Here is a 12,474-nt window from a genome sequence, read left to right as displayed (position 1 = left end):
ACAACTCCACGGGTTTCTTTGACACGTTGAGTAGCCCGTTCCTTGATAGGCAATAAGCCAATAAATGCATATTATTGAAGCGAATGAGTGACTCGAGAGAAAGTCCACTATAGCCTTGTAAGTGGAACTGATTCCGATCTAAATGAATGTGATGTTTTCAGGAGTAATTATATGACAATGAATGTGATGTTGTTTTCTAGAGAAAGACTATGACAATGCAATCAAATACTACACGGAGGCGTTGGAGCTCAACCCGGCCAACGCCATCTACTTCTCCAACCGCAGCCTGGCGTACCTGCGGACAGAATGCTATGGCTACGCACTGGCCGACGCCACCAAGTGTCTGGAGATAGACAAGAACTACATCAAGGGCTACTATCGCCGAGCCACATCCAACATGGCCCTGGGCAAGTTCAAGGCTGCACTCAAAGACTACGAGACGGTAAGACCGGACACGGTTAGACGGGAGAGTTAAAGGTACACTCCGCAAGATGACAGGAGAGGAAGCCTCAAGGTACTCTTTAGGAAGATGATAGGAGAGGAAGCTTCCAGGTACTCTTAGGAAGATGACATCGTTGTAAATCCCCAGGTGACTTAAATGGGAATAGTTACTGTAGTGGCTAAATTGTCCAATTTATAATTGTTCAAATACATTTCCATTCTAATCCTTTAGCCACAATGGAGGGTGGTGAAATGTTATTCTTGACGCAGACAAATCCAATGTCCCGAATTTGTTGAAAAATAATAATAAATGTATTTGTCATTCTTCTGGATATAAAACATGTTCTACCGAAACAAATTGTGATCGTTTAAACTCTAGAAACAAACGGCATGGTATGGTCAAATGTCCTTTCACTAGAGCATTCATTAGAGAACAACAACAACCTTATTATGAGTTCATGTAATCATGTATAAATTCATCAGTTGTAGTTTGAATATCTGTATCGAATATCGATGTCCAGGCTGACTGTCAACGTGTACCTTGGACCCACAAGTAAACGTACAAACATAAGATGACTTATTCATGATGCTTAGTTTTTTTCATAGATATACTACCGTTCCAAAAATTTGTGGTCATTTAGAAATTTCCTTGTTTTTTAAAGTTTTTTTTTAAAGAAAAGCACATTTATTTGTCAATTCTAAAATAACATCAAATTGATTTGAAATACACCAGTCTCAATGTCAACAGTGAATTGGTGACTCCGGGATGCTGGCCTTCTAGGCAGAGTTGCAAAGAAATAGCCTTATCTAGCTCAGACTGACCAATAAAAATTAAAGATTAAGATGGGTTAAAGAACACAGACACTGGACAGAGGACCTCTGCCTAGAAGGCCAGCATCCCGGAGTCACCTCTTCACTCTTGACATTGAGACGGGTGTTTTGCGGGTACAATTTAATGAAGCTGCCAGTTGAGGACTTGTGAGGCATCTGTTTCTCAAACTAGACACTTTAATGTACTTGTCCTCTTGCTCAGTTGTGCCCCGGGACCTCCCACTCCTCTGTCTATTCTGGTTAGAGCCAGTTTGCTCTGTTCTGTGAAGGTTGTAGTACTCAGCGTTGTACGAGATCTTCAGTTTCTTGGCAATTTCTTGCATGGAATAACTCATTTCTCAAAACATGAATAGACTGACGAGTTTCAGAAGAAAGTTCTTTGTTTCTGGCCATTTTGATCCTGTAATCGAACCCACAAATGCTGATGCTCCAGATACTCAACTAGTCTAAAGAAGGCCAGTTTTATTGCTGGTTTAATCAGAACAATAGTTTTCAGCTGTGCTAACATAATTACAAAAGAGTTTTCTAATGATCAATTAGCCCTTTAAAATGATAAACTTGGATTAGCTAACACAACGTGCCATTGGAACACAGGAGTGATGGTTGCTGATAAAGGGCCCCTGTACGCCTACGTAGATATTCCATAAAACATCTGCCGTTTCCAGCTACAATAGTCATTTACAACATAAACAATGTCTACACTGTATTTCTGATTAATTTGATGTTATTTTAATGGACAAAAAATGTGCTTTTCTTCCAATAACAAGGACATTTCTAAGTGACCTCAAACTTTTGAAGGGTAGTGTATGTCCACAACATGAGCCCATGGGGGAGGGAGGTTGGTGTGAGGGAGGAGTATGAATAGACTACACCGAACTTATTTGAGTTTTTTGGTGTTTTGTTTTAATTCTTTCTAATATTATTGTGATCTGAACCCCTCACAACAAAAATAAGACAAAAAGTTAGTCGCAAAAAAACAAACTGGTGACTATTTATTTAACCTTTATTTAACTAGGCAAGTCAGTTAAGAACAAATTCTTATTTACAATGACGGCCTGGGAACAGTGGGTTAACTGCCTTGTTCAGGGGCAGAACGACAGATTTGTACTTTGTCAGCTCGGGGGTTTGAACTTGCAACCTTCCGGTTACTAGTCCAACGCTCTAACCACTAAGCTACCCTGCCGCCCCCTAAATCACCAGGTGACGTCCTACCAGGTGACTGGGTTTGACCAGCGCTGTATAAGGCCCATGTAGCAGTAGTATTATTACTGATGAGGACAGAAGAGGAGAATGTGGGCTTGTCACAAGGGAGGAGCCAATAGTGGGGCTGTCGTCACAATTTAGAAAGTCGCCCTGTTTGAGATGACATCTTGCAGATGTGTTTACCTTGAACAGTGTAAAGACTTGGCAGTCACGTACTGCCAGGGTTAGATTCTGTTTTAAAATGTGGTCAGTTCAGTAAATCGATCAAAAGTTTGTTCCTTCAAATTTACATTTGGTCAATGGGGGGGTCCCATTTATAAACAGCTGGTCTTTGTTCCATGTTGACATAAACACCCCAAGGCTCTGGCAACAGGGAGCTGGCTGGCTGTGCCACATCACTGACAGTGATAGCTGCCTGCTGTCACTGAGACAAATTTAGAGTATTGGTGTCATGGACATATTGCTCTACACAGATGCAACCGTGTCTACTGGGGAGAACAGTACTGAAGTCTTAGTGAGAGGAGAGAAGCACTAACTATTTCTAGAAATCAAAACTGTTTTGTATTAATTTACAACCAAACCATGGCTGTAAAATCTATTTTCCTTTGAATTTTGGACGGACTTTTCTGACATGGTACTGACCATTGTGTAGTACTGGTACCGGGGATAGTGTTTTAAGTGTGAGACTGACCCTAAGTCCTGTGTGTTTGCCTGGTGTTGTGGGGTTAGGTAGTGCGGGTGCGACCCAACGATAAGGACGCTAAGATGAAATACCAGGAGTGCAACAAGATTGTGAAACAGAAAGCCTTCGAGAGAGCCATCGCCAGCGACGAGATGAAGAAATCGGTCGTGGACTCCCTAGACATCGAAAACATGAGTGAGTAGTTGGTAATCTTCATATTTTAGGATTCATTACTTGATTATCATTTTTTATATATATAGATATATATAAATACATCTCTATTTATCTCCATATATATATATATATATATAAAATTTGAATGTCTAGATAATGGACTACTGCCTGTATACATTGGTGTTTTTGAAATTAAAATCTTCAAGACTGAGTTACTGTGAAACACTTGGTGACAGATGTTGCTGTAAAATGGGCTGTATACATTTGGTTGATTTGATTGTGCCACCCATGCAGTGATTGAGGACGAGTACACTGGACCGAAGCTGGAAGAAGGAAAGGTGACGATGAGGTTCATGAAAGAGATGATGGAGTGCTTCAAAGACCAGAAGAAACTGCACAGAAAGTGTGCTTATCAGGTACACCTTATATAATACTGTAATATTAGTGTACTTATCGTGTACTTATAATAATACTGTAATGTTAGTGTACTCATCAGGTACACCTATAATTATACTGTAATATTACTGTGCTAATCAGGTACACCTATAAATACAGTGATATTACAGTATTATAGGTATTTGTTTGATTTGATATTACAGTATTACAGGTATACCTGATAAGTACAGTGATATTACTGTAGTTATCAGGTACACCTATAATAATACTGTAATATTACTGTAGTTATCGGGTACACCTATAATATTACTGTAGTTACCAGGTACACTTATAATAATACTGTAATATTACTGTAGTTATCAGGTACACCTATAATAATACTGTAATATTACTGTAGTTACCAGGTATACCTATAATAATACTGTATTTGTGTTGACTAATAAAATCTCTCCTTTTAGATTCTGATCCAAGTCAAAGAGCTCTTGTCCAAACTACCCAGTCTAGTTGAGATCACGTTAAAAGAGGTGAGACATCCGTGTGATGTATGTTGACTTCCTGGTATTGCTCTTCATCCTGTCCTTCAATTGGCAGATTTGTATTTATTATTGATCCCACGTTATCTACTCTGTGGTCCCGGCAAAATTAAAGGCAGTTATACAATTTTAAAAAACATTCCATTACAGAATTCACAACACACCAAGTGTGTGCACAGTCCCCGCTGTTCCATAAGGTATATTTTTTTAATGTTTTTTTAATCTGATTCTACTGCTGCATTACCTGATGTGGAATAGAGTTCCATGTAGTCATGGCTCTAGGTAGTACTGTGGAATAGAGTTCCATGTAGTACTGTGCGCCTCCCATAGTCTGTTCTGGACTTGGGGACTGTGACGAGACCTCTGGTGGCATGTCTTGTGGGATATGAATGGGTGTCTGAGCTGTGTGCCAGTAGTTTAAACAGACCGCTCGGTGCATTCAACATGTCAATGCATCTCACAAATACAAGTGGCGTGTCGTTAGTGAAGATGTTAAAAAGTAAGGGGCCTAGGCAGCTGCCCTGGGGAACTCCTGATTCTAACTGGATTATATTTGATAGGCTTCCATTAAAGAACACCCTCTGTGTTCTGTTAGACAGGTAACTCTTTATCCACATTATAGCAGGGGGTGTACAGCCATAACTCACAAGTTTTTCCAGCAGCAGACTATGATCAATAATATCAAAAGCTGCACTGAAGTCTAACAAAACAGCCCCCACAATATTTTTATCATCAATTTCTCTCATCAGTCAATTTGTGTAAGTGCTGTGCTTGTTGAAAGTCCTTCCCTATAAGCGTGCTGAAAGTCAATTTGTTTACTGTAAAATATCATTGTATCTGGTCACACTATTTTTTCCCAAAACTTTTGTAAGGGTTGATAACAGGGTGATTGGTCGGCTATTCGAGCCAGTAAAGGGGGCTTTACTATTCTTGGGTTGCGGAATGACTAACTTCCCTCCAGGCCTGAGGGCACACATTTTCTAGTAGGCTTAAGTTGAAGATATGGCAAATAGGAGTGGTAATATCGTCTGCTATTATCCTCAGTAATTATCCATCCAAGTTCTCAGATCCCGGTGACTTGTCATTGTTGATAGACAACAATACTTTATTCACCTCTTCCACACTTCAAAATTACAATTCTTGTCTTTCATTATTTGGTCAGATAAACTTGGATGTGTAGTGTCAGCATTTGTTGCTGTCATGTCATGGTTAAGTTTGCTAATCTTGCCAATAAAAAAACATTAAATTAGTTGGCAATATCAGTCGGGTTTGTGAGCCATCTGATTCAATAAATGATGGAGCTGAGTTTGCCTTTTTGCCCGAAATTTCATTTAAGGAGCACCATAGTAAAAAGCTATCATTCTTTGTCATTTATCTTTGTTTCATAGTGTAGTTTCTTCATTTTTATTCAGTTTAGTCACATGATTTCTCAATTTGCAGGGGATTTAAGTTTTTACAGTCATTTTCTTAATAGGTGCATACTCATTAGTAACGGGGATAAGCAATTTCATAAATGTATCAAGTGCAACGTCTGGTTGCTCCTCATTACACACCGCGGACCAACAAATATTCTTTACATCGACAACATAGGAATCACATACAAACTTCTTGTATAATTTGGATATCAAATCAAATTTATTTATATAGCCCTTCGTACATCAGCTGATATCTCAAAGTGCTGTACAGAAACCCAGCCTAAAACCCCAAACAGCAAGCAATGCAGGTGTAGAAGCACGGTGGCTAGGAAAAACTCCCTAGAAAGGCCAAAACCTAGGAAGAAACCTAGAGAGGAACCAGGCTATGTGGGGTGGCCAGTCCTCTTCTGGCTGTGCCGGGTGGAGATTATAACAGAACATGGCCAAGATGTTCAAATGTTCATAAATGACCAGCATGGTCGAATAATAATAAGGCAGAACAGTTGAAACTGGAGCAGCAGCACAGTCAGGTGGAAGTTGAAACTGGAGCAGCAGCATGGCCAGGTGCACTGGGGACAGCAAGGAGTCATCATGTCAGGTAGTCCTGGGGCATGGTCCTAGGGCTCAGGTCAGTTGAAACTGGAACAGCAATTTACAGCAGGATACTGCTTTAAAGCAAATATCTGCAGTGTTAGTAAAGATGTGATCAATTACATGTTGATGATTTCATTCCTGTGCTGTTTCTAACTACCCTGGTAGGTTGACTGATAACCTGAACCAGGTTGCAGGCACTGGTTACAGTTTGAAGCTTTCTCTTGAGTGGGCAACCCTGATGAAAACCAGTCAATATTTAAATCACTCAGAAAATATACTTCTCTGTTGATATCACATCCATTATCAAGCAGGTAATGTAGGTAGGTACAGTAGACTGAGTCAGGCTGGTTGGTACAGTAGACTGAATCAGGCTGGTTGGTACAGTAGACTGAGTCAGGCTGGTTGGTACAGTATCAAGCATTTCACACGTTATCCAGATACTGACTGTTAGCACTTCAGCATATGTCCCTGTGCCTAAACCTGTTCTGTTTCCTCCCCAACAGACAGAGAAGATAACCATTTGTGGCGACACACATGGACAATTCTACGACCTTCTGAACATCTTTGAGCTGAACGGCTTACCCTCCGAGACCAACCCCTATGTATCCTGCTCAGTCGCAGTAAAGCGGTGACCTGTGCAGTAAAGCGGTGACCTGTGCAGTAAAGCGGTGACCTGTGCAGTAAAGCGGTGACCTGTGCAGTAAAGCGGTGACCTGTGCAGTAAAGCGGTGGCGTGTGCAGTAAAGCGGTGTTTGTATTCAAATATATGTACATGATAACCCTTAACAATAGAACACAGCTGTTTAATGGAGACTTTGTGGACCGTGGTTCGTTCTCCCTAGAGGTCATTCTGACTCTGTTCGGCTTCAAGCTGCTCCTCCCGGACTCCTTCTACCTGCTCAGAGGTCAGTAGGCTCCTCCTTCTACCTGCTCAGAGGTCAGTAGGCTCCTCCTTCTACCTGCTCAGAGGTCAGTAGGCTCCTCCTTCTACCTGCTCAGAGGTCAGTAGGCTCCTCCTTCTACCTGCTCAGAGGTCAGTAGGCTCCTCCTTCTACCTGCTCAGAGGTCAGTAGGCTCACAGAGGAAGTTAAGAGCACTGTATATCTGTGGCCAGTCTTCCTTCTTTGCTAATGTTTATATTACCCATGTGTAATGGACCCTTCGCTAAGCCTTGTCACCCTTGGTTACTTTTGCGACCTTGGTCAACATTTTACCAGGAAGCCCAATTCTCCATTCAAACCATTGGAGAAAACCCCTCGCAATGATCTTAAACTGGGCTGTTAATACACAATGAATTTAAACAGACTACCCCTAGCTGATCAGGAGACTCTCAGGTATGTTGTGGTGAACTGTCATTACAATTGCTTTTTTTGGGAACCTAGTCAAATTAAGTTTGTAGTGTGGCTAGCCACTAGATGGCTCTAAAGGCACTTTGCATGCAGTCAAAGCTACTAACCACTTTTGGAGTTAAGAAGTGCTTTCAAATTGTTTGTCAACGGCCTATGAGAGTTATATTCCCAATAGCCAATTTAGCTACATGCCAATGAGTAATATTAACTATGAGCGTTTTCAATGAGCGCTAGCTAACCAGTTAGCGTTAGCAACGTTTTCAATGAGAGCTAGCCAACCTTCTAGCGTTAGCAACGTTTTCAATGAGACCCTAGCTAACAAGCTAGCTAACAATGCAACCACAGTATAATGTATTCTGAAAAACACAACAGGCTCTGTATTTCATGTGTCGTAGTTGCAAGTACCTCTGGTGCACTGTTAAATTATTTAACCCTTTAAACAATATATAATAATATAATATAATACAATATAAATTACGTTTCTGTTTTTGCCATAGCCCACCTTGGCTTCCAAGGGTTTGAAACATGACCTTGTCCGAGGTGTTGGACTCAACTACAGTTGCTATCCATCGAAGCGTTGCGATTGCTTGCCCATAATTCTGTGAGTGGGGCTTAGCCCTTAGGGAAAATTGTGTTGGTAACTGATGTCCATATGTTCCTGTGTAACTAGGTAACCACGAGACTGACAACATGAACCAGATGTATGGTTTTGAGGGGGAGGTGAAGGCCAAGTACACCACTCAGATGTTTACGCTCTTCAGTGAGGTCTTCCAGTGGCTACCTCTGGCGCAGTGCATCAATGGAAAAGTTCTGGTAGGTAACCCTGACCTTTAACCTCTGACCCCTAACCTCTGGCACAGTGCATCAATGGAAAAGTTCTGGTAGGTAACCCTGACCCCTGACCTTTAACCTCTGACCCCTAACCTCTAGCATAGTGCATCAACGGCAAGGTCCTGGTAGGTAATTTGGCGTTTATAACTATGTGGTAATTACCAGTTGTGAAGCCGTAAATACGAAACAAGTAAATTCACATTTTGAACTTGGACTTTGGGGAGTACACTTTTTAAATTGGTGGATTCTGCTATTTCAGCCACACCCGATGGGTGTATAACGTCAAGCACACAGCCATGCAATCTCCATTGACAAACATTGGCAAGTAGCCTAGTGGTTAGAGCGTTGGACTAGTAACCGAAAGGTTGCAAGATCGAAACCCCGAGCTGACAAGGTAAAAATCTGTCGTTCTGCCCCTGAACAAGGCAGTTAACCCCACTGTTCCTAGTCATTTTGAAAGAATAATTTGTTCTTATTAACTGACTTGCCTAGTTAAATAAAGGTTTAAAAAATAAAATAAATAAACACATTAAATGGCCTTACTGAAGATGTGTCTTTTCAATGTGGCCCTGTCATAGGATGACACCTTTCCCACAAGTCAGTTCATCAAATTCCAAATTCCTGCTAGAGCTGTCCCGGGTCAACTGTAAGTGCTGGTTTTGTCAACTAGAAATGTCTAGGAGCAACAACGGCTCAGCCGTGAAGTGGTAGGCCACTCAAGCTCACAGAATGGGAACACTGATGCGCATAGCGCTCAAAAATCGCCTGTCCTCGGTTGCAAAACTCACCATCGAATTCCAAACTGCCTCTGTCCTCTCTCTTCCGTGACCCGGAAACCGATGGTGGTCGAGGAGAGTCAATTTGTTTGTGTCTTCTCCTCCTCGATAGCCACGTTTTTCATTGAGGCTTGTCATGTGTATCCTATCGCAGTTCTTTGCGGAAGAGTTTTGATATCTACCACACCCCCTTTTTGAAGCACAGTGTATTAACTGTAAAACCATCGGGAAGAATCTCATTTGCATACTCATTCTCAAAACTCATTGGATGAGAAAGCCAGAGGTCCCTCCCCTCTGACCATCTCCTCCAATGGGTTTTGAGAGGTAGGCGAGGAAAAAGAACTAGTGCAATTGAGATTCTCCAGTGGTAGGTAACCCTGACCTTTAAACCCTAACCCAGGGGTGTCAAACTCAAATACCCAGTGGGCCAAAATGTAAAACCTGAACAAAGTCACGGGCCAACATTGAACAAATTAACCTTTTAATATGGACCCAAACAAGTTTTGCTTTAACATTGAATATGGAACAAGCATCGCTTATTACCATACAATATATAATTTAATAGTGGAGACATGCAAAATCGAATTTCAAATGAAAAAACACATCAATGGCATTCATTTATTAAATAAATAAAATTTAAATAAAAATTGTATGCCTCTTTTCTATTTGCAGCCTTCTGATTTAAATACCAAAATAAACTTTTTCCACTGGCTAATAATTTTACAAATAAAATGATAAATCAATCAACCATTCAAGCCCATGCCTTGTAGCAAGAAAAAGTGCATAAAGAAAACGTTAATTATTGCACACTGGTCTAATCTGATGTGCCCAAGCCAGATACCTGGCATCTCTTCTTGGATGCTAGTTCATCAATGTCTGGGCTCAAGCTCTGAGCTGAAGAAATCCTCAGTATCGAGCGAAGATGTTCATCAGTCAGACGTCTCCTGTGAGTTGTTTTGGTCATCTTCATCGAGGAGAAAAGTTGCTCGCATAGATAAGTGCTGCCGAACATGGAGAGCATCTGAGCAGCTTGGGTGCGGAGCAGAGGCATTGTGTCAGGGATGAACCGTGGAAACTGTGCGGCGCCCACAGCATCATACTTTGACTTCAGCGTGTCGTTGCACTGGAGTTCAATCAGCTCCATTTGGATGTTGGTTGGTGCATTTTCCACATCAACTGCGAAGGGATTACTAAGCAGTTCAAACTTGCATTTCTGGGCATCGAAGTCGGCAAATCGCCGGCTAAACTCAGCGGCGAGAACACTGAGTTTTTCAGCAAACTGTGCGCATGGGAACACGGCGGTAGAGATCTGCGCTTTTATGGATTGGCAGCAGGGAAAATGGCAAGGGTTTCCTTGCAGCATCTGATTCTCCCACAGGCACAGTTTAGTTTTGAAGGCCCTCACTGCAGCGTACATGTCTGTGATGATGCGCCCCCGCCCCTGAAGCTGCAGGTTCAGCGCATCGAGATGGCTCGAGATGTCACAGAGAAAGGCCAGCTCACAAAGGAACTTTTGCTCCCGGAGCTCTGCTGTATCCTTCCCTTTGGTTTCCAGGAATTGACATATTTCCTCACGCAGCTCGAAACATCTGTTCAGTACTTTTCCTCTGCTTAGCCATCTCACCTCTGTGTGATACGGCATGTCTGCGTATTCCGAACCACACTCCTCCAGAAAAGATTTAAACTGGCGGTGATTTAGACCTTTGGCTCTTATAAAGTTAACTACCTGTGTTACTGTGGTCATAACATGTTCCATCTTTAGGGCTTTGGCACACAGTGCTTCCTGATGTATGATGCAGTGGTAAACAGTTAGCTCACCTGCACAGTTCTCTTCCCGCATCTTCTCCCGAACCATGCCCACCAGTCCACTCTTTTTACCGCACATCGCTGGCGCACCATCTGTCGTTAATCCAACGAGTTTATCCCACGGCAGCTTTATTTCAGTTACACATTTGGAAACCTCCTCAAAGATTTCCTTTCCTGTGGTTGTGCCATGCATTGATTTGAATCCTAATAGCTCCTCCGTAACACACAGATTTGAGTCCACTCCACGGATGAAGACTGACAGCTGAGCAGTATCAGATGCGTCGCAGCTCTCATCCACAGCGAGGAGAACGCAACAAAATCTTTTCCCTTTTCCATCAGCTGGTCATACAGATTGGTGGCAAGATCACATGTGCGATCAGCTACTGTGTTCCTGCTCAGGCTCACGTTTGAAAATGCTTGTTTTTTCTCTGGGCATACGAGGTCACAAACCTTCATCATGCACTTTTTCATGAACTCTCCCTCATTAAAGGGCCGGGCTGATTTTGCGATCTCTGCTGCCACTATATAACTAGCCTTTACAGCAGCCTCGCTTTGTGATGTGGCTTTTTTAAACATATTCTGTTGTGAAACCAAACTTCTTTTCATCTCCTCTACTTTCTGGCTCCTTTGAGTCATGTCCAGGTCCTTGTATTTGTCATGGTGTTTCGTTTCATAGTGTCGTCTAATGTTGTACTCCTTACTTACAGCCACGTTGACTCCACAAACAAGACAAACAGGTTTGTCTTTTACATATGTAAACAGATATTCTGCCTCCCACTTGTCCAGAAAGCTCCTGTTTTCTGCCTTTCTTTCGCCATTTTTGGGAAGGGTTAGCTCGCTGACAGTTGTAGCGTCTATGTTGCTATGACTACTGTCACAGAGGAGAGAGCGTTTCTGGGTCCTGTCCTGATTGGCGCGCGAAAACAGCAGAGCATTATGGGATTCGTAGTATTAGTGGTGAATGCGCTGTATAATACCGGCGGGCCAGCTCTAGTAGTAATTTGGTATTGTCTCGCGGGCCAAATATAATTACCCCGCGGGCCAAATTTGGCCCACGGGCCAGAGTTTGACACCCATGCCCTAACCTGTGGCGCAGTGCATCAACGGCAAAGTCCTTTTAGGTATCCCTGACCTCTAACCTTTGACCCCTGACAGCCCTCACATGGTGTATTAAACAGCAAAGTCATGGTAGGTTGTCTGTTAAGGCGTCCGCATGCTTCCCAGCCGAAACAGTTCGGTGGAGTTTGTTCATATAGGACGACATTTTGGACTTCGGTGAGGGTTTTTTTTCCGGCTGTTTCGGCACTCAATTTTTCTGGAGTCCCTTCGTCTGTGAAGAAAAGGCCCTTCGTCTGTGATTTTTCAACAGTAAGGATTCCTCAATAAAGTCTGCCATTCAGTGAGAGAACTCGTTTTCCTGCATCAAAAAATTAATTGATAAAC

At 42.2% G+C, this 12,474-nt stretch overlaps 1 protein-coding gene across 1 annotated transcript in view; it reads left to right on the top strand.

Annotated features, from left to right (window-relative positions):
* LOC112247953 (serine/threonine-protein phosphatase 5-like) overlaps positions 1-12,474 on the top strand; it is a 31,167-nt gene that overhangs the window by 12,347 nt on the left and 6,346 nt on the right. Inside the window, exons 2-8 of the mRNA XM_042297730.1 lie at positions 201-442; positions 3,205-3,352; positions 3,626-3,747; positions 4,186-4,251; positions 6,773-6,871; positions 7,069-7,174; positions 8,289-8,431. Coding sequence (XP_042153664.1) covers positions 201-442; positions 3,205-3,352; positions 3,626-3,747; positions 4,186-4,251; positions 6,773-6,871; positions 7,069-7,174; positions 8,289-8,431 — 926 coding nt within the window. The remainder of the gene's footprint in view (positions 1-200; positions 443-3,204; positions 3,353-3,625; positions 3,748-4,185; positions 4,252-6,772; positions 6,872-7,068; positions 7,175-8,288; positions 8,432-12,474) is intronic.

Source organism: Oncorhynchus tshawytscha, linkage group LG14 (genome assembly GCF_018296145.1).
Source record: "Oncorhynchus tshawytscha isolate Ot180627B linkage group LG14, Otsh_v2.0, whole genome shotgun sequence".
NCBI classification, from domain to species: domain Eukaryota; kingdom Metazoa; phylum Chordata; class Actinopteri; order Salmoniformes; family Salmonidae; genus Oncorhynchus; species Oncorhynchus tshawytscha.
Note: the sequence above shows the minus strand (reverse complement) of the source record. Positions and strands in the feature narration are given on the sequence as shown.